Genomic DNA, 23,758 nt, shown 5'->3' with positions numbered 1-23,758 from the left:
TTGCCCTGGATAAGGGTGTCTGCTAAGAAATCTAATCATAATAATAAAAAAAGTCATTTTGGCCTTTACTCCACTCCATGTTCCTTACTCTGCAAAATTAAATGCTTCTATTTTAACCACTGCATATATGAGAGGGTTTTCAGACTACAATCAAACCGACAACTACAGATATATAAACATACATACAAGCGTGCCTGAGTTTGCATAAAAATAGATCTACGCCAGTGACAGCTGTGTGCAGTGTCTGGGAGCTCTCCAGTCAAATTAGACAATTGTAAAGGTCAGAGCTCTCAAACAGGCAACCGACGCTCACTTCCCTGGGTTGTTGCTTCTCAACACTTTGCATATCCACTTACTTCAAATCACTTACAGGATAATAATACCCCACGGGTTAGCACAAACTGCCATGCCAGCAGGCTGGCTCATGTGGCTACTTGGGCATCATTTGAATGCCCTGGTCACTGACAGCATGGCCCAGGCAGACAGCTTGCAACAATCCCTGTGTGCAGTTTCATCAGCGGCGGATGTCTGTCAACCTCCCAATTGCTTTTCGACTCTTCCTGTTCCACATAGAGAGACGTAACTTGACTTTGATACCTACAAATTGTTTAAGGCCATTCCCCCCATTATAAGCATTTTTATTTAAGAACAAAGGGATTCCTTTCTGACCAAAACACCACAGGTGGGGTTGGTCTGACCTCCAAAATATGATATCAACGTATTTATTGATTTGCCCATATCTGCACTGCATGATGTTTTAAAAACACTTTGGAGTAAAACTATTAGAAATATACTTAACTTACTGCTGAAACAACTGTCTATGATGGTAATAATGCCTCTTCTTTTTTAAATGATTAACTTAAGCAGATGGGACATAACAAATAATTGATGTCTGATTATTTAGGATAGCATGTCCATTACCAGAAAATAAATATGACTCAATGTATATAGGTCACACTCGTTCCCATGTTTGACTATTACATCTTACCACCAGAATCATGGCCAGAGAAATACAGTGCATGCTGCTACAAGGAGGTCTGTTTGAGTTTCCTTTGTGCTACGGTTGAAAGTACCATTATTCTTCAAGCATGTCTTAAAACAGGAATTTATAGCAAATGACTGAGACTGGACCTCTGAGGTTTTAAAGTGGAAGTTTTTACAACGTGGAGCACACCTGTGACACTCTCCAACACCACAGGCTTAACTCTCTACTACCTTCTGCTCCTCCAGTGATTTGGAGAATACTGGTGAACACCAAAGAATTTGAATTTGAAAAGCACAATGTTATCCAGCAAAGTAAGATACTGTTTGTTTAACGCAAAATCTCTCTGTGACTCACGGTTTCCTCCCGACATGTAGAAAAAAGAAAAGAAAAAGGAATGAGGTGATCCGCCTATCTCCTGTTGGACTCAAGAACCCGCCAGGGAAATGTATCAAACTGGAGTGAGAACTATCACCAACTCGCTTAAAGGTGGAGTCCCCAAAGAGTTTCAAGTCTCTCCTCTTTTGTTCATCTCCATGCTATTTTTATCACTTCTCTTTCAAGAAGAAAATAAAATAAAATCAGGATGAAAGGGTAAACTCACTTTTACTGTGGCTTATCTTGGTAGACATAGAGCTTGGGATTCTTGCATTAGCAAAATAACAAGTGTGTTGAAGTCAGTTTCCTAAAACTGACACATCTCAACTGAAATGTCCCCCAAAAACAGGATGATCAACCAGAGATATTATATAGAGAAGTAAAAACATAATTAAACTGATACAACTCCAAGGCAACAGCTCCCTCTGATTTCCTTTATTTGTTAGTTTGATTCTCTTTATAACATTGAACAATTTCACTGTATGTTCAATATCCCCTTGCTAATGAACTGCTGTGCAAGGACAGGAACGGGCATCTTTAGCAGTCTGGAAAAGCAGGACTGCCCTCTGGCACCACGCAGCTCCATTCAGTCTGCCGGCCATAAATAAGGTCAATTGTGATGTTTACCGAGGAATTTACACCCAAGAAAGGCTGAACACAGTAGTAGCAATGGCTTTCTTATCACCTCCAACACCACCCAGCAGTAAAGACTTGTAATAACATTATTGTTGTACTGTGTTCCTTGCAGTCTGACTGGCACACAGCCCAAATCTCCCCCCACAACCCTCCCCAATCCAGAATTATTAGAACAAGCACCAACACTTCTTTTTTTTTTTTCACTCACTGTAATTACAGCCATAAATGGCATCTTTTGGAATAAATGAGTATGTATGCATTTCAAACTAAACCCAACATCAGTATATTATATATACATACACACACATATTGATGTAGCTATAGATAGATTTATATACAGACACACACACAAGCAAATATACTTGAATTTAGAAAAGCTAATAATGTATTTACAAAAACAGTTTCATCAACTGTATTGTATACTTCTGGCTTTTTCAGCCAAGGTTCTGTCCTTTAATTCTCTATTTTTCTTTTCAATTTCACAATTTTTATTTTCATTTTTACTTGCCAAAAGGAGTTTTTTTTTTTTTTTTTTCCTGAGCTTTCACTTAAAACATGTAGCCGTCATCTGGCTACACTTTGGTCTGGTAATTTGCTGCCTTATCAGCTCAGTTAGCTACAGTAGCAGTCCAGTCCCAACACTTTCAGGCCAAAAACGGTGAGAGCTGATCTCGGGAAGCTCAATTACTATATACTTAAGGGCCATTGACAGAAGTCACTGTAACAATTCTCACCTGCAGTTCTAAATGAAGGTGTTCAAACTGCTGTCTTTCTTTTGCCTTTATGTTCTACATTGTGCTTATTTCAGGAATAGTCACTCAGAAAACAAAATGTTTGTCTTCCTATCATCACAAGCTATCAAACTTTAATGGAAAACATAAATCAAATGCTAGTGTTGTAATGCTGTATTCTTAAAAACAAAATCTATAATATGGAACATATAAATAGTTGTTTCTACACTTAAATATACAAAAAAATACAAGTTTTTGCATAGATTCTGATGAGGTTAATAATACTACTAATAAACATAAATAGCAGAATTTGTGTTTATATGCAGGTATAATTATCAAAGGTATAAGATTTATATTTGAAAATGCCCTTACATTTTGTTTTTCCTTCTTAATGAGAAAAAGCTATACATTTCTCATAGTATTTGGTTGAAAAAAAAATCTGTTTAGTTTATCAGGCAATATCTGTTTAACCTAGTTAAGTATCCAGTTAATTTTGGGATCATCATTATGGCAATTTCCCACTTTCCTGCAACAGGTCAATGAACACTGGACAGTATCACAACCAGCAGGAAAAATACTGATTTGAAATCCCTTATAATTTGTAAAAAATGTGAAAAGGGTAGCAAATAATAAGATTCAGAGAATATGGATTAGCACAGTAATGTAAGAAGCAGTGTCTGATATAATCAAGCTTAAAGTTAAACCTAGGATGGTTCTCATTTGCATTTGTGATTCATTTCGATTATGTTCGAGAATGAGTAATTCTGTCAAGCTCTAGCCCACTGAAATTAGACCAAAAATATTCAACCAGGCAGTTGGACACCAGCATCATTTTAATCTCCCTCGCCATAATATATATTGTAGATAAATAGAAGCGATCCGTTATATGAATTCAGAATATTAAAGCAGGCATGTCGACATGCTTAATTTAATTTACATCTCCACCCCTCCAGAAGTGAACGCATTGCTGAGCTCTCATTACAATGGGAGGCACAACCAATTCAAACTCAAATGTTAAACATTTAGTATTAAGTTTTACGTTTTAAAGTAGCTAATCCACTTTCAAAACCCATTAACAAGTCATCCCATTGTCAGCGCATATACATTTATGCAGTGCTCAGATTTAATTATTTCACATTTCAAATGGTGCTAATTGTGAGGTTTTATTTGGCCACAATTAAACTGAAATCAGACATGCAGGGATATTACTGAAAAATAAATAGTAAAGCAACTGACATTTCACAACTGTTCTGCTGATGACAATGAACCCGTTGATCTACTACACACACACATGCACAGAAATACACGGAGGGCCAGGTGGTTCAATCAGATTAAGACTGGTGCTCATCTCCACCCTGTCCCCATTTACTTACCAATCTCCTTGGTAAGAGTAGTAAATCGGGGACCTTTTCCCCCTAGCAGTGGATCAACACGGGTCAGAGAGAAAGACGCATTAATGCATTCACAAACACAAATGCTCATTTTGTTTTAATTTCTGTCAGCTGCAAATGTACTTAATCCACCTTTTTATTCAAATACCTTAACCACATTTTTATATCACAAAGGAATACATTTTAAAAGTGGGGTAAAACAATTAAAAAGCATCCAGATTATGTTTTTTTCTCAATTTCTTCAGTGACATTTAATTACTAAGTAATTCCTTTGAATGTTGGGAATTACAAATTATCACAAATACGCCTGGAATCACTAGAAACAGACGAGAAACAGCCTATGATCTCTAGTAATTCCCTCCAGTTTACAAATTACTGTGTACATAATTGTTATTTGCTTAACTGCAAAGATTATAAAGTACATTAGATGTGGCTACATACCTTCTATACAAACATTATTTAAATTGAGCAGAATATAGTACACACATACTGCATCTTTTATACATAGACACATTTCCACTTGCACTGATGTTCAGGTAAACCACAGAGAAACAGTGTGAATGCGTCAGCGATGTGTAATTGCAGCGGTGCTCATGAGTCTGGGCTCTGCACCTGATATTTCAGTTACACTAGCAAAGTTGTTTCTCAGCAACTGTCCTTGAGCACAAATCTGTTTACAAGTCCGTTAGCACATGTAACGGGGAATGCATAACTTGTTTAGCTCTGACGGATTGTTAGCAGGAGTAGTTTCACTAAAGAAAAAACAAAGGAGAAAAGCTGATATGACAGAACTACAATTAAACTACTTAGGAATAGATTTATCTCCTAAATGTTGTAATATCTGCTTATTAGTGTGTATGGTCTTAAAAGGGAGGGGTTTGCCTTCTGGTAAAACAAAATAAACAAAGCTAATACCGAATTGTACTAAAAACTATGTGAATTGCATTCTACTGCCAGCTAAAGTTTGAGAAGGGTTTGTAATTACTTGCAGCTACAGTGTGGATACTATCACCCAAACTATATGCCATCCCTAGAATACAATGTACTGGGATAATAATTCATCTTCAACATACAGTATTTGCTTTGTAGCAAAGCTTGCCCTTTTCCCCCTACATCCATTAAAATGCATTTACCGAATTCAAACAAGTGCAAGTGATGCTGCCAGCTATACTTAATCTTTGTTTCAGAGTTTTTCTTTGTGTGTGTTTGGACTGTAAATCAGCCATGCAGCGGATTCTTTTGATTTTGCATTTCTTTTATGTACTCTTCTTAATGGACCATCCTCTCCAACTGTACGGAGGTTATAATCTCACACTCTGCACTGGCAGTCAAAACATACGGTACAGACATAAACTCAGGCTGAACTGGGGAACCGCAGGGTGAGAGAGAAAGTAAAAAACAACAAAAAAAACAACAACACTTCTTTAAGAATCAGTGGAACAGACCCATATTAGTTTCCTATTAAGGGTGTCAGTTATACGGTTATACAGTCAGTCAGCATCCTGCTTAGAAGTATAAGTGCAAATGTCTTAAATTTGGTTTCCTAAAGGACGTACCTCCTATGTTCTGTGCAGATTTTATGCACACTTTAGGAGTACCAGTTGTTCTCTCTGTTCAGCTATATTATCATATTAAAGAGCCTCTCGACAAAAACAGATTTGGAGGGAAGCAAATTAGAGCTGCACAATGGTTGATGGATAATACGGAAATGTTACGCATTTAGCCCAAAACAACACCTCACCCCATTTAGCATCTCGGCTTTGAGGAAAAGGCCTTTCGTTAAGCAAGCAAGCCAAATAATCCCACCAGTTAATAAAACAAATGTAGGCAGAAAACCTACAATATGTATTTTTACAGAAGTTAGATAAATCCTAATAAATAAATAACGTACAATGTAAACAACCACTGCACATTAATAAGGCTACCCGGACAAAATCTTCTATTATACTATTATAGTACAGTTGGCCATAAATGAGCAGGAATCATGAATCTACTACATTTTGTTTTTGCTTCATATATTTAAATGTAAGATGCAGTTGAGAATGTCAGGACATTGCAGATTAACATAGGAGAAAGACATATTAAATCAACCATATGTTTCAGTATTGAAGGCCAGGAGTATAAACAGCAGTTTAACACTACATGGAAATCAGATATTCTAGAAGTGAAAAAAATTATACTTAATATAATATTTTATAAAAAGGAAATAACTTCAACTATTTCCCCAAAAGAAGTTGTCTTATAAATAGAGTTTACATCATCCAATGTGATATGATCCGTGAGAGAGAGAGAGAGAGAGAGAGAGAGATAGAGAGAGAGAGAAATGTGGACCATTCTCACAGAGCAAAGAGAAATGAAAAATGTAGAACAAAAACTTAAAAAAAAAAAAAAGAAGAAGTGAGAATTTGCTCTGGAATCATTACAGTATAGCACCTGTTTGTAATTAAAAATAATAATTTAAATATATATGCAAGTACAATAAGCTCAAGAAGAGAGTACTTACACTTCTACATAGTAGTAAAACAGCATAATAATTTAAGGAGGAAATACATGTGAAAGCTCGATTCTGGGGTGATTTAACAGATTTTTTATAATGAAAACCGTTAAGAATAACCAAGTGTGATTCAATGAGTCATATTCTCGGTTGTTTTGCTAACAGTCTTTTTCTCTTGTATTACTGAGTTTCATTTAGTTTATAATCTTAAAAAATGCATGTAATCATGTAAAATGCAAATGCAATTATTCATTTTATGTCTGGGTTTTTCTCCACGTTTATATTTGTGAGGTAGCTCATAGTCCAAGAGCTCTTATATAACATTTGATATGAGATTTACTTTTGTCTATGTTGTTTAAAGTGGTTTGGCAGTAGACTCACTATGATATAGACTGAAGAATGCAAACATTCACTACCTCGCATTAAAAGGTCCTGGCATGAAACTACATCAATATGTTCATAAACATATTCAGAACCAGATTGTGCATCTTTCATATTATTCATCATTGATTAATGGAGGAGTTTTCAAAAAATGTCATATTGCTTTATCATTAGAAAAAAAAAAAACTAGGCCCTAACCCAAAATCAGGAAGCTTATAATCTACGACAGGCTTCAGATAATTACAGTCAGACTAAGAGGTGTCTATACATAAATCATACAGACATTTTTTTTTTTTTTAAAAGACCACCAACTTGGAGTAATGTTGAGGCCTTAGAGTTACTGGACTGTTTACTACTTTTTTCCATTGGATTGTGGGATAGCTTTCCACAAAAACAATTTAGGGTTAGAGACCTCTGCATTGATAGTAGGAGAAGGTTCTTCCGGAGGTGGTATTCTTCGCAGGAAATGAAAATGAATGCCTGTGAATCGTACAAAGGAATAAACATATTTGTTTATTAGGGAACTAAGTTGTGGGAGTTTGGAAATGACATTAAAATTGCACTAACAGCAACAGTAAAAATAGAGCAAAGGGATTAACATAAATATCTGCCTACCTCATAGCTTTTAGGATTTGAGGATTTATTAGCAGCTTAGAAGGGGGAGAGAGGGGAAAAAAAACTATTTCTCTTATCTTCCGTAAAATTAACCATCTTTCTCAGCAGTTTGAAATTAGTGCGAGGAGGTCTACTTACAAATGTTACGCCATCAGTCCTTGCGGTATCTTAAGTTCACATTTCAAATGCTTGTGATTTTGTTCACTTGGAAAACTGAACAACACAATGCTACTCCCTAGTCCAGTGAACATGCCGAGAAGTGTGTTTGAGCGCTCCAAAATCTCCGATTATTGACTTGCATTCGCCCCTTAAATACTCTCCCCTTATTCTGTACTTGGCTACAGTGCAGACACAGAAGCTTATGCATACAAGCATTTCCAATAACATCTGTGCACAGAGACTGAGAAGTTGTTCATCCTATGATCGGTTAAAACAAACATTTCTAAATTGTACAGGAACACAATATCCAAGTGCTTTAATAATGTAATGCAAAATTATAAAATATTCAGCCATACAACATGACTGCGTACTAAGAATTACCATGTAAGATGTCTAGACCATTTATCTTTAAGGACAAATTACAGATCAGACTGTTTTTATTATGTGTGAAAAGAAGACAAGGATGGCCCAGCAATTCTATGAAACAAAGTTATCTGCATTTGTAAGGGCTGCATTAATACTCTTAAAAAGATGCAGGTAAACTTCAAGATCAATTGGATAGCAGTTACAGTAGTTTCCATTGGGGTCTTTAGTTTCCCACCTACCTTAACCTGCTTGTCACATGTAAAACAGCAAGCAGCTAAGCTTCAAATTACAGCCCTTCTGCATAAAATTACATTGTGTTTTTTAGTATGTCATTAGCCTAAGGATGTGGGCAACTTCAGTAAATCAAATGGGTTTTTTCATGTTCTTCTATAGGAGGTCAAAGGGCAAAACAGAGGGAAAATAATGCCCCTGATCTTATGAAGGGTGGAAGAGTGCTGTATTCCTAAATCCCTGCAACTTGCTCTTTAACTTGGATACCTAGTGCATCTAATGTATATGATTTAAAGTTGAAACTATGACATGCTGTTACTCTAAACTGATACTTTTGTCTCCCAAACTCTAACCTTGAATCATAACCCCCACCTGTATCTCTAGGATTAAGACTGAATGATACACTACCTTAAAAAGACATTTATAAAAAAGAATCATAAGAACAGGAAGGAATGATACTTTATCAAGAAGAAAACATGTTGTTAGAACTATCAGTCACCATCTAATATCACAGTACATTATCAGCAAAATAACCCAGCTGCTAGCTCTGCTGTTTTTTTCCCCTTTTTCTGCATGCATAAAACCCTTTTAAGAAAAAAAAAAAAATCTCAAGATAATTATCAAAGAAAAAAGTCCCTATCTCAGCTGTATCTGACATGGAATCTAGAGTAAGTAATATGTGGTATTAGTTTTAATTAAATTAATTGACTACAATGCATGTAACAAAAAGGAGCGAGAGCATGAGAAAAAAATGCATTCACACCTATCATTTAATTATACAACAGCATTAATCACATTAGGAGTGGAACAAATTGCCAAAGCCCCAGTTTTCTGTTTCTCTTCGCTTTGTTATTGTAGTGGAGTCCCTCTCCAGTCTGTTTGACTGAGATAAGAACTCTTATCTGAGTTGGCAATCGCTATCTGTGTTGAGATCAGGCCCGGGGGCTTATCAAAAGTTCACATCGAGCTAAAAGCAGAACAAAGAGGAAAAAAACACAGGCAAAGCAGAGCAGCTGCAGCTGTGTGGGGCTTCTTGTTTTCTCATGAAATTTGTAAATTAAAAAAAAAAAAAAAAAAAAAAGACTATGTAACTGCCATACAGTAAGCTAAATTAAGTTAAAACTATAGCACGATCGCATGTAACTAATGTAGATTATTTTAATTAAAGCACAAACATGATTATCACCCCCCCACACACACACACGCACACAGAGACACTTTCCCAGGTTTTATCTCATCTGTCTTTTTTATCTGCACTGAAATCTGTCTTCTCTTCTGTCTGTAATTCACAGAAGAACAAAGAGATGCACAAAAGAAAAAGCTGAACTCAGTACTTATTCACACACAGACAGACCCACACACGGAATAAATACTAGAATTGAGGGAAATATTGTTACTCGGACCTACTCATCTCCAAATTCCTGAGCCCAGCTGAAGACAAGTTCGGGGGGGGCGGGGGGGGTGCAAGAGAATTTCAGTAAGCAAGTTTTCGTGTGTTTTTTACCCTGTGTTCTTTCTGCTGTGGTTGCTAGGGTAGACTGTCACTATCTCCACTCAATCAGCTCCATGCGTTATCAGTGTGGTGGATCTAACTGAAGGCATTGCAAAGGCAAGGCAGAAAAGTATACTGTGTTTCTCAAGTCTGGCCATTTTTTCTAAAGTTATCTGCATTTGCCATCCTATTCTAGTCTTATCTACTTTATTTTTTATATATATATATATATATATATATATATTTGTACTTATCTAGATGCACCAAGCCAGTTGCAACCAAATAAAAACAAAGATGAGAGCACTATACCATGCAATTAAAATTCACATTCCATTTTAATCTCTCCCATCGGCCTCAGAAACCTATCTGCTGTGAGATCACCACCCCTCTTATCTCGCTGAGGATCTAACTGACAGAAAATAGAACTCATAGCAGGAAGCTTTGGGGTTTTTACGTAAAAGCATTTCATTATTAGATCTGGGGATAACTATCAGCCTCAGCAATCTAGCATCAACGAAATGAAGCACATTTGAATAAACACACTCGTATGCATACACACATACAAAAGTACTTCTTCTCACTAATACATTCATCTGCTAATTCAGGGGAATCAGTCAATATCATAATCCATTAGTCATCCCTGCCAGCAAGCACATTACAACTTATCGTGAATTGCATGCTCATCGTTAAGGACAGTGCAATTACACAATTGATCAAAGGTTGGCTGGCTCCTTGATACATGCCTTAAAAATAACTGCCACAAAAAGCTAAGGATCTTGGGACAGGGTTGAATCTAAATGCCAAGGCAAGTTTACAATTTGAAAACAGCTGCAAGACTCCAATAACAAAAATTGAAAATAAAGGTTCAAATTACAGGTCTTTGCGAATGAAGCAAAATCAATTAGTGTCCAAGAGTTAATTCATTCAAGATGAGTTAATGGTAATAACATGTAAGCGCAGGTGAATTACAATAATCAAGGCACGTCTGCAGAAGACTAAGTGTAGACACTGAGTGGACTTCTTCAGATCATTGCAAGCCCAGCACCACACATCCCTTATGCTTCCCCAAGCAGTCCTGTTTCTCCCGGACTGCAACTCTATGACACTAAAATATCCTAGGCATTAGTCAAGTATGTTTGGTACTATTTCAGATATTAACAAAAGTGGGGACTGTTCAGCTTTACTGACTTGGACGATTACCCATAAACTTGATTTTCTGCTAGTCCTTTCGTGAAACAAACATTTTTGGAAGAGTATTAGACGAAAACCTTGAAACATCCTGCCCCCTCTTTGTTTCAGACCCAGGGTGAGGCTGGTCAGCACACATTAAAGAGAGTGTGGCTGGTCAAACGTTGCTTTCAAAGTTATGGAAAAGGTTGCAGCGAAGGTCAGACAGACTGCTTTGAAGGAGGAGTTGCAACAGAACTGCAACACTGATTTAATTCCACACGGCCGGTGATGTTTACAGAAAGAGGAATGCGGGCAATGACCTATGATGACAATAGTGGGAAAGCCTGAAGCTTTGAAACCTTCACTACCTGTAGTGCGACCATCATGAACTTTGACCAACTCGAGGGGATTGGTTTTCAGAAGAAGGGCAGATAAGCTAAGTGCTGCCTTGCTTTTAAAAATATGAGCAAAGCAGCTAATCTTTTCATCACTGCTATGAAGAAGAAAAAGGGATTGGGTCAGTAGTATGTTTAATAAACTGTATTCAGTTCAATCCAGTTCATATCTCTTTTGTTTACATATTGCATATTTTCCTCTTGGACACTGCCCTGTGTTAAGGACGCTTTGGTGTATTGAAATACACACCTTTTTATAATTGAGAGATGCTCTGCCTTTTCATATAGTATTCTAGTGTTGTAGTTTGAAGACAAGGCATAGAAAGATATTGCATTTATATGCTTGACACTTTTTAAGCATTATTTATTTGTGTATCTGTGTATTTAATAATTAAATGCATTTGCTGTTTCTCTAAGCATCACTTTCCTGCAACTAAATGACACACTGAATGAAACATTGTCAAGCTGATTTTCAAAGCAACTCTCACAGAGTGGCTTAAGCATGGGCAGGCTATCATAATCTTGTTAATATTTGTATTAAAAAAAAAAAAACACTTAATTTGTTTTCATACATGTTCATATCTGAATGTATTTGTTTTTAGACTGTCTTTGCCCCTTTGAGACATATTATTATTGTGTATTTTGTGTCTGCAGCCCTTTCAAACACCACCCTTAAGATATTGCTACTGTACTTATCAGCCTAGGAGATCTTTTTTGGAAACAGAACTGAAACACAGACTGGCAGGAAAGCAAACCAGGCTTTCAGCACAACTGAGCTCTTTCAGAGAGAAAAGTCGAATTAATTTTATTTTTAATTTTATCAACTGTGAGATCACAGCCTAGCGATAAAGCCTCGCTAGATTTCTAAACAGGAAGGACTTGTCAAACACAGACCTAGCCAACTGTAAAACGCGTGAGAGAGCGAGCATTACAGAGTTAAAGGAATAGATGAAAAAGATGCAATTGTACTCGCTATCATCAGTGAAATCAGCTCCCCGCTTATCTGAAGGCCCCATCTCTGGAAACAGAACTGAAAAGCCAGGGAAAATGCAACGCCAGCCTCGGAGCAGCCACAGACAGAAAACAAATAAAAATGATCCAATTTTAATCTGTATCTGGGCTGTGATCAGATCGGGGCTTATCTCTCCTTCACATCGTCTTTTTTCAGAGAACAGTGACGTTTCCAAAACAGAATATAACAGGAAACTGGAGCCACAGTCAACTGTACAAGGACTAACTTACATTTCAGCTCAAAGAGACACATGTGTGTACTTCACCCCACATCAAATGTTTAAATGAAGCAACTGTTTCTCAACTACCACCACTTATTTATCTAAATAAGACTTGTATAAGACCTCTCTCAAACACTTTGTTTTTGTAGTCTAATCATAATATGTATTAGAGGTGTGATTACATTTAGTATCAAACCAGATGATCGACATTTTGCATCTCACTTAATGAAAGAGCACGGTAGCCGTCTTTCACCAAATATACAAATAAGCTGCTCCAACCACAGTGGCGACTACTAACTTTCAATGGTCTCTGCTGCTGGCACAGTTTTCAATGGCAGCTCATCCACGGTGTGACTGCAAGCATGTTTGAGGAGTTTGAACGCGGTCGTGTCATTTCGTGTTGCGCTGAACTGCACGCAAACTAAGAAAAGCGTCCAATACATGAACAACACAACCTGCACTTCACATCAGAATTGAGTCTAACGCGAGCATGCCAGACTTTAAATACAAAAAAAGCATCGCAGGAATAAATAAACGTGAAGTTCAATGCAGAGCAACAGCAAACTGATCACCAGGATCCTGCCAATCTTCATTACAGCAGTTTGCCCAACTATCTCGCACCGCCGCCGGGGCGTCACACCGGATCAGCCGCAATACAGACCGGCAACGTCAGTGAACTTACGCTTGATCTGTCGGGGTTTGCTCTGCTTCCTCCGGGACATGGCTATTCCTCCTTCAGGGTCGGGGGGCTGGCCGGGCTGGATCTTCTCTGAACTACAACACAAGCAGCGCTCTGTCCGCTCCCGGGAATATCCGCATGTCCCTGTACTTTGTAATGTTCAGTACCTGTGGACCAGCTGGCTTTACTTTTGCTGCTAATCCAGCTGACTCCGTCTTTGGCTCCCCTCCCACAGGATTGTACGTCCGCCCCTGGATCGGCCGTGTCGGCGGAGGGCAGGGGCTGGCAGTACCCGCAGGCCGGTGTTTGTGTTTTGATTGTGGTGGTGGTTGTTGTTTTCGCCCGTCCCACACCCCCGCCGTACTACCAGCGTGTAGTTTTGAATGGAAAGCGAGCGCATCAATCAGGGACATTGATACGTGAGGCGGACACGCCCCCCGCGCCGCCCCTTGCGTCTGACGTCACGCCGCACGCCGCCTGGCTTTGATAGAGCGTTTTCACAGCGAGGCGGGCCGACTCCGCCCCCGTCTGAGGGAGCGCGGCGCTGCTTCTCAGTGCTTCACTTAGCAAGAACAAGCCGATAGTAAAATAAAAATAAAACGTTGAGATGATTCAAGAGTTCTTATAGGATTTCAGGAAACAATATGGCACATGCATTTAGGATTTACAGATATAACCAGTTTGATCGATATATGAATTGTTCTATTTGATTTACTTGGGAGATACGTCAATGACATGTAGATGCAAATATACATCTGCCTCTATACCCTCATCATTTGCCTGCTTATCTCTCAATGCGAAACCGTATTTTAGTCCAAACCCAACTAGCAGAATATTGAATGACGGCATAACTTCAAATGTGATTATTACATATGCAAAGAAAATTCTACAATACTGTATAAGCAATACATAATGGCAAGGCGAGACAGATACAGAGAAGAATTTGCTTTTAATTTGAGATGTTAGGCTTGTTGTGATGGGGTTTTCCACTTTTAAGAGTGCTGTCCACATCTGGACAACACGATCAATGCAACGGTTTACACTGCATTCAGTTGGCTATTGGTGTTCCCATAGCTTTTACTGAAATAGTCTAACTGTTTATGCATTGTCCAAAATGTAGAATCTCAGCTCCCTTACAGGTTTCCTATTGTGTACCATGGAAAACCACAGGACAGTTAAGCAAAGCAGGCAGAGGTATAGTATAGTAAACCATAATACGATCCATGGGAAAACATGGCACAGCAAAGTAAATGCAATACAGCATGGGAAAACCAGGAGCAAACTACCAAATCACTGTGCAGATTGACTGTCCTAGACTTTCAGTAAGGCTTGCTCATACCCTGCATGATGTCGTGGATCATATTGAAATCAGCCCAGTTGACTTTCTGCCCCTAACTCACAGCAAGATAAAGGCTGACAAAGTTGCTCTGGGGTACTTTGCATCATGTACTATGTGCATCATGTGATCTGCTCATTTGAAGTTAATCCCTTTCCACTTTACCATGAAAGTTACAGTTTTGGGTTAGGAAAGCGTAAAATATTAAAATAATAACTGACTATGAAAGTTAATTGATATCACAGTGCTGTTTGATTCTGATATTTTCCTGCACTGCATTTTCTAACTAATAATTGAATTATGTTACATCATATTTCATTTGAATTCACACTACAATCTGTAACCTTTGCACTGTGTAACTTCTCTTTACAATCCATGATACATGCCTTTCAAATAGTCTTGTTTACACACACACACACAAGGAGAAAGAAAAATGGTGAATTGATATTGTAAAAGGCACTTACGGTTAACACACTTTAAAATTCAACATGTGCTTTTGTTTTAACCTTGGCACAGTTAACAGTGCTGAGTAACAAATCTGTGGGTGTGGCTGTTTGCTTGCTTTTGCCTAAGAAAAAAACCCTCTAAAAACCTGCTTCAGAAATGACTGCCTTTTTAAGGACATAAAGACACACAGAAGATGAGACAAAAATGACAAAGCAAAGCATGTAACAATAGGTCAAGTAGGTAATGCTGGTGAGTACTATTTTCTTTTTCAAAAGAACAAAACATGGCTACTATATAAAATAAAATAGCAGGTTTAAAAAAAATATATTGATGTATTTATAACATTTTGTTTTAAAGGAAGATACTGACTGCCCCAGGAGAAAATATTGCATTTGATCTTCTGTAGTCTATTGTAATTTTATAGTCTCTTGATGTGTCCATTTAAGCTATGTTCCCCTCCCTTGTTGAAAAATAATTATTGAACAGTAGTCAGTATAATTAATATGGATTGATCACACAGCGGAAATAAGTCACAGCTCACAATTGTACTACATTTATCTCAGTGGCTGTGTGAAAAAAAAATATATATATATTGTGGTTTTGAAAAGAACAAAGCAGACTCTACTCATCACACCTCTGGACCCTTTATAATGTGAAAAGGTCAGAGGGGAAAATAAAAGCCTAGTCTACCTAACTTAACTTCCTTATGCATTGCCTCGTGTGTCTAACGGAAGCAGTTCTATTATGTGTAATGATTAACATGCTCACCGGGACAGTGCATTGATCGTTGTCAAAAATCTGTTTATAAGTTAGCTACGTGCATCTTATCAACACGCAGCCCAATAGTTATAGAAGCTCTCTGTGATTATTGAACACCTTTCCTCCAGCTCTCTCTCATCTCATTATAGCATCACGTTTCCAGATAGCCTTATTTACATTGATTTGTGGACCAGAGAGTTAAAGGACAAAACTGTGATAAACAGTTGTTTTTCTCTCAAAGAATGCAGTTAGGAGTTGATTGCTGCTAATCAATGGTGCAAGATTGCATCAAAAAGAAAGACAAATCAGGCCATAAAAACAAAACAAAAAAACAATAGTTATTTTTTTTTTTCATGGTATTTCAGGCAGAGTAAGATATGGTAAGTTGTATATTTTCAGTTAGTCCTTTTACATTTAATCTTGTATTTGGACTAAACAGCATATGGCATGTGTTTGCATTAGTTTTGATTATTTGTCTATACCCCAATGTCATGCATTGTTTTTTAAGACTGATACTATATACACTTGACTGTCTTGTGTAGTACTGAACTAGGACATTGTTCCCAATATGAAGATTGGAAATATCGCATAATAACTGGTACTTTTGCATAGATCAAGAACATCATGATAATAATAAAAGTAATAGAATGTAATATATATTTGAAAACCGTCACTTTGTTCCAATCCGGTGCAATTGTTCAGGGAGTTATATTGTGCCCCCTGTAGACTAAACCCCCTCACATGCCAGAGGGATTGTGGTTTCAGCCTGTTCATTCAGCAGCAGTAATCTTTCACACATGCACTGAATTACATTTAAGATGTAATATTATTATTGCAATTATGTTTGAATTTGTATAAATTTAGTGGATTGGCCCTAATATAAATAATGTATGATTCAGGAATCTACTGCTGGGGCCATCCCATAGACAGATTCAAATGTATGTACAAAGTGTTTTAATAATTATTATATTCATTACATTAATTGCTATATGTAGAAGGTATTTGGAACAAGGTAAATTGGGAATCTTTAATGGATGTGCATTTAGGCCTAACACTTGTCCATATGAAGATGATTTTATTTTTGACCAGCTTGAGACTTCTTAGTTTAAAAAGTAATAATGATGATGGTGATGGTGATTATTATTAAAGCAGCAGGCTGTGCCCTCATACACTCTTTGATTGCCTGGCTCTTCTACACACAGATACCTGGAATGGAAGATGGCATACAGCCCCCTAGTGGTGTTCTGCCTACATTGCACCAGACTTCCCTGTTGGCTGTTTTGGCTATGATGGCCAAAAATATGGCTTCAAATAATGTCAGTTACCTTTACCGATTTTCAGGGAATTCAGAGTGTTGATTTAGAGAACAGAAGCAGCTCAGGCTTCATGTAAAGAAATATATAGAACATTGGGACTGTTGTTGAGAAAAATTAACACAGCCTTTACAATAGCCTAGTTTTGTTTGTGGATTTTGCTACTGGGAATGAACATAATATAAAACTGCCCCCCCTTGTAACTGGTGTCCTGCACTCAACACAGTCCTGACCCCCAAGTTGTCATTGCAGTGCTTCCAAATAGTTTCAACCTGTCTCCCTTGTCTGTCTATAGAACAATATATATATATATATATATATATATATATATATATATATATATACACTCACCTAAAGGATTATTAGGAACACCTGTTCAATTTCTCATTAATGCAATTATCTAACCAACCAATCACATGGCAGTTGCTTCAATGCATTTAGGGGTGTGGTCCTGGTCAAGACAATATCCTGAACTCCAAACTGAATGTCTGAATGGGAAAGAAAGGTGATTTAAGCAATTTTGAGCATGGCATGGTTGTTGGTGCCAGACGGGCCGGTCTGAGTATTTCACAATCTGCTCAGTTACTGGGATTTTCACGCACAACCATTTCTGGGGTTTACAAAGAATGGTGTGAAAAGGGAAAAACATCCAGTATGCGGCAGTCCTGTGGGCGAAAATGCCTTGTTGATGCTAGAGGTCAGAGGAGAATGGGCCGACTGATTCAAGCTGATAGAAGAGCAACTTTGACTGAAATAACCACTCGTTACAACCGAGGTATGCAGCAAAGCATTTGTGAAGCCACAACACGTACAACCTTGAGGCGGATGGGCTACAACAGCAGAAGACCCCACCGGGTACCACTCATCTCCACTACAAATAGGAAAAAGAGGCTACAATTTGCACAAGCTCACCAAAATTGGACAGTTGAAGACTGGAAAAATGTTGCCTGGTCTGATGAGTCTCGATTTCTGTTGAGACATTCAGATGGTAGAGTCAGAATTTGGCGTAAACAGAATGAGAACATGGATCCATCATGCCTTGTTACCACTGTGCAGGCTGGTGGTGGTGGTGTAATGGTGTGGGGGATGTTTTCTTGGCACACTTTAGGCCCCTTAGTGCCAATTGGGCATCGTTTAAATGCCACGGCCTACCTGAGCATTGTTTCTGACCATGTCCATCCCTTTATGACCACCATGTACCCATCCTCTGATGGCTACTTCCAGCAGGATAATGCACCATGTCACAAAGGTCGAATCATTTCAAATTGGTTTCTTGAACATGACAATGAGTTCACTGTACTAAACTGGCCCCCACAGTCACCAGATCTCAACCCAATAGAGCATCTTTGGGATGTGGTGGAACGGGAGCTTCGTGCCCTGGATGTGCATCCCACAAATCTCCATCAACTGCAAGATGCTATCCTATCAATATGGGCCAATATTTCTAAAGAATGCTTTCAGCACCTTGTTGAATCAATGCCACGTAGAATTAAGGCAGTTCTGAAGGCGAAAGGGGGTCAAACACAGTATTAGTATGGTGTTCCTAATAATCCTTTAGGTGAGTGTGTATATATATATATATATATATATATATATATATATATATATATATATATGTAATTTAAACTGTATATCAATAGATTTGAAGATGACTGTCAGTGCTTAATCCCTGATCATCAAAAACCCTGCTGCAAAAATATCCCCGAATCCCACATGGACAACTAAAGGAAAGGAATCCGATTTCCTCTGCAGCAGAATACAAACGTCGATAAATTAATCAGAAATAAAATGCATCCCTACATGCCTTTTTAGAAAATGTCTTGCAGCATATCAAGAGAATACTTTTATGTTCACCAATACACATTTTTAACTACAAATATTCTTAATTGAAACAAGTTTCAATTTGTATATATATATATATATATATATATATATATATATATATATATATAATATTGCAGGGTAATTTCCCCATTTTCCCAATGTTTGTCTATGGTTTTGCCGTGGTATGTATTATGTTTTACTGTACCTGTGTCCATAACTATGATTTCCTGCTTACAGCAGTTTTACCATGGTATACTTCAGTAAACATGTATAAGGGAAATGCAGAGTGTATGCAAAATAGATTGATTCAATAATGTCTAGCTTTCTCTTTCTATATCGCTACCATTTTGCACCATTTATGTTTTGTTCCTGTCTGAAAAAATATATCTCCCCCTACATTTCTCTCCATTATTTCTTGTGGTCATCTAAAACAACATACTTCTGAGTTTTATACTGCTTTTTTGTTTTTGGCCAGGACACTTAGTAGACTTAGCATCTCAGGGGAGCCCTCAGGAAAAAACAAACAAAAAGACAAAGATAATCCTACATAGATATATCAGTGGAAAAAGCTGCACTCAAAAATACTCAGCTCTTCTTATTTCTATGTCTTTGGTTTCAGGTGGCAGAACCACACCACAGCTGCTGGAGAAGGTGTAGACATCACACAGCTACGCTCTTGCCTTTCATGTGAGCTCAAGCACACCAGCTCAGAGACCTGCAACATTGTTCTGGCATCTTCTAGTGGTTGTAGAAAGAGCTGGCGTGTCTCTCTTTTGGCAGTTTCCTTTCATACCTGGAAACAGATGAGATGCTCCACTACCATTTCATCTCTGACTCCCTGGGCCTTAGGGATGATAGTTATACATGTCAGATGTCTTTATTACAGTGGTGGTGGTTTTAATGCAGAGGTGTTTTCATGTTACACCAGGCAAGAGGAGGCTGCAGAGCCCACCTACAGGACAGAAAAAAGTAATAAAACAATGTACACAGAAATGTCCCTTTTCTCTCAGATGTGTTTTGCACACATGCACATTTCTGAATTTGTGAAACAAGGTACATTTCACATTCCACAAGTCTCTCTCTTCCCACATGAGCAGGAAAGCAGCTGCTAACAGCATGGCTGGTGACGCTCCTGACCTTTTCACTAGGCAAAGAAAATTGGAAAGCATCTGTTTTCCAGATAACAAACAGCTCCGCGACCTTATTAAAACCTGGCCCTAATATCGTATTTGGCCAACGCTTGCTTTGATCAGTGCCTCGCTACAGAATGACACACCTGGGAGACATCCTGGGCGGTGCGCTGTTCCTGTAATATTGAGTGGTGATTGCAGAGAAGGCTTGGGACAATGAGGATGGATTCATTGTGCCAGATCATCCCAGAAGTGCTCACGTTTCCCATCTCACAACCCCAACACTCGGATCAACACTTGCTGTCTACCGCTGTGCTTTCTTCTTTCTGAATTTTCTGTCTGTCTACTGAGACATGTTGTATAGTTTGTAATTGTTCTTCACACCCAGTTTTATTGTATGATCATTTCCCTCTTAATCATTTATGTACTTTAAGGCTGAGTATAATCAGCCTCAGTTGTGCAGACATTGTACACATTGTATATAAATATATATACAGTATATATACAAAATCTAACCAATTATTAACCAAAATAGTTTACTTTAGGAATGAGTGCAATCCTTAAGATTATAAATCCCACTCCTGAATGGAAAGAAGAAACTAATGAAGTTACAGCCTCTTTATACTTTAAGATGTTAACTTAACTAAATATGTTACAAATATATTAAGAATATTTAGACATAAATATTTACTTAAATAGATCCTTGTTTGATATACATTGAGTTTTACAAACCCCTGATATCTATCTTGAATGAAAGCAACAGAGAAATAAATAAAACATCTAAATAAAAACCATGATAGTTACTCTTACAAAATGGCCATAAGCCCTTTTAGCTTTCTGGAAATTAAAGCCATTGGATAATGACCTGTTAAATCAGACTTTAAGTGGCCCCAATTTCAACAACTCATGATATTTATAATCTAAATGTATTTTATTAGGGCAATTTTCTAATCAGTTCCACATAGTTTATCACAATGTCTTCTAGTTATGCACAATGATAATCAAGCCCTACTTTACCATTAGTGATGCCAATGTGAATTCGACCAACTGTGCGCACTTTTCCCCAAGGGAGCGTGCAGCCAAACTATTGAAGGCTGTCTGTGCTTCATGGAGCTGTTAACATATCCAGGCATAGATAACAATGATCAAAGAGTCAGTGCTAGTTTAATACATTTAAACACCATGTATTCTGAAAATACATCAGAATGAATGTGGAATGAGAATATATATATGGCCTTGAGACCTCATTCGGTATATATACATACACACAGAATAATTCTATGAAGCTTAATGATGGGAGAAAAAAAGCCTATTGATTTTGTGGTTGAAGATTTACATTTCTTTCTTTCTTCAAGATCTTTAATTGACCAGCTGATTAAAAGCCATCGTAATAAAGGAATGGTGAAAAAAGACTGATGTCAAGCATGCGGTAATGCAGCAATTAAAATTCACCTCAGACTTAATTACTATGTTGCACACAGTGCCACCTTTAACCGAGTAATGTAAGTGCAGCACAGATGGAGAAATGCAGGAAATGGCAACACCAGTGACAATGGGTAAAACACAGACTGTAACCATGTTGCTTTACTGGGATGCCATTTCTTTAGGTGCAGTAAATTATAAATCATACTGAACAGGAAGCTGAAAGATAATTTGCATGGCAGTACCAGTGTAAGACACACAATCTGCATTCTACCTTGCTTTGATTTGTTTTTTCTACAGTGAGCTTCAAATAAAAAAAAATAACAAAAAGAAAGAGAGAGCGAGAGAGAGAGAGCGAGAGGGGAGGAGAAATGAAAGCCAAGGCAGGGAAAATGTCAGCATTCCATTTGCTGTAACAATTCTCTTCCACTTCTTATATTTAATTATTTCCTGCTGGCTTTATCTCCTCTTTGCAATGCACGGCAGGATTAAAAAACATAAGCGTTTAGAGCCTCAATAAACAAAGGACTTGGCACAGAAAATAATTCTATCAATTAATCAAATTAATCCGTAGTCTTATTTACAACCCCCAATAGCACAGATTCCAGCACGTGGCTTGTGCTATCTCACACTGACAATGTTCCCAGGCATCTTGTATAATTCTAAATAAAGGGCCAGCATCAAAATCTGCTTTTACTAGACATCCACAGAACCGGGGACGACTCACCAACACTTCAGCATCCCACTGAAATACCAGTATTAAATTCCTAATAGGTTATAACCTGCCAAAACCCATGTATGTATGATAGGTACTAACTCCCATGTACAAATAAAATGAAATAGAAAGATTGTTGGGCACATAAACACAAGCATCACCACAATCCAGATAAGAGTCAACACACATGAAAACTTACTCTACCTACAGCAACCAAGCAAATCAACTTCCTCAGGGCATAAATTGCTGTGGAAAAATGTCAGACTGCAAGATGAACTGGTTCAAGTCTACAGTTCTGCCTGTAAATAACTTTAACTTGGCTAGGACCACAGGCTGCACTTGTCAATGGTCTATTAAATGCTTTAAACATCCGATATAAATATTACATAATTTAAATGAATTGCTTCCTCTTAGCCAAGTCCCTACTATATCAGAGCACTCTGGGTGATAGAATGATCTCCCTCTGTTTTTAATGGGGGCCATGAGCAAAGGCATACATATTTATTTTCAATGATCCAATTTCTGTCTAGTGCAAATACATTCTGTTTTTTTTTTTTTTTTTGTATTATTACTCAATTTCCTGGATTGTTATTGTGCTTCAACTTTGGTTGAAGGGAAACGTTGAAATTGATGAAACACCACTCAGACGATTTGACTGTTCCCCTAAGTCTATCATATATTTTACAAATATAGGGCTGAGAAACAAACTGAGGCACTGCTCTGTTGAACAAAAGATCTCCTCTTCTCCCGCATTGTTTATTGAATTTTAGTTTATGATTAAATCATCTAAATGAGATAATGCACAAATTACATTTTTACCATTTTTAAACTGTTCTACTTGCTCATTGAACCAAACGCATTAGCAGAACTGCCCCCTGAAAGATGGAAATTGCATGTCTCTGGCTGTGGTTTTGTTTCAGTCAAAATAGATTTTAGTAAAGAACATATGACCCCTAGTGGCTATATGTTGAAAATGAACTGTTTGCTTCTTGGAACAAACAACCCATGTATTTTAAAGACAGAAGATAACATTCAGAGAATAATCCTATCCTCAATTTAATATATTCATAAATATTCCTACTTAATCAGTCTTGACTTGTTTCCAGATTGGATCTTTTTGTTAGTGAAGTGTAGAGTGACTCGTGATCAATGCAAAGTTGTGATGCTGCATTAGCCAGTATTTACACTTACTACTTTTCAAAGAACTAACATGCAATCAGAAACCACATCTCACCTCAGATGAGAGCTTCACACCCCTCCTCAATATAAAATAAATAAATCCCCCTTATGCCAATATTTACATCAATGTCTTTTTTCACATGGCAAATTGGACAGCCATTTGATTATATTTCAACCACTACAAATAAATGTATTAATCAATCAATCTGTACTTTAAGGTGTTGGTTTTAGACATCTAATTGTCTTTTGTTTTATACCAATATGATTTGGAAACACAAAATCATCTGTCAAGTGCTGGACT

At 37.6% G+C, this 23,758-nt stretch overlaps 1 protein-coding gene and 1 long non-coding RNA gene across 3 annotated transcripts in view; one reads left to right on the top strand and one right to left on the bottom strand.

Annotated features, from left to right (window-relative positions):
* The window catches only part of zfpm1 (zinc finger protein, FOG family member 1), a 100,051-nt gene extending 86,305 nt beyond the window's left edge, over positions 1-13,746 (bottom strand). For both annotated transcript variants that reach the window (XM_066713971.1, XM_066713972.1), the window contains exon 1: positions 13,336-13,746. In XM_066713971.1, the coding sequence (XP_066570068.1) occupies positions 13,336-13,375 (40 nt within the window). In that variant the 5' untranslated portion in view covers positions 13,376-13,746. The remainder of the gene's footprint in view (positions 1-13,335) is intronic.
* A 1,363-nt stretch (positions 13,747-15,109) lies between these two features.
* On the top strand, positions 15,110-20,700 carry LOC136758270 (uncharacterized). The gene is made up of 3 exons (XR_010819944.1): positions 15,110-15,364; positions 17,077-17,190; positions 19,631-20,700. It is a non-coding gene; the product is annotated as an uncharacterized LOC136758270 (long non-coding RNA).
* The last annotated feature ends 3,058 nt before the right edge of the window (positions 20,701-23,758 follow it).

Source organism: Amia ocellicauda, chromosome 9 (assembly GCF_036373705.1).
Source record: "Amia ocellicauda isolate fAmiCal2 chromosome 9, fAmiCal2.hap1, whole genome shotgun sequence".
Lineage (NCBI taxonomy): Eukaryota > Metazoa > Chordata > Actinopteri > Amiiformes > Amiidae > Amia > Amia ocellicauda.
The sequence above is the reverse complement of the archived record's forward strand: the minus strand, read 5'-3'. Positions and strand labels throughout refer to the sequence as shown.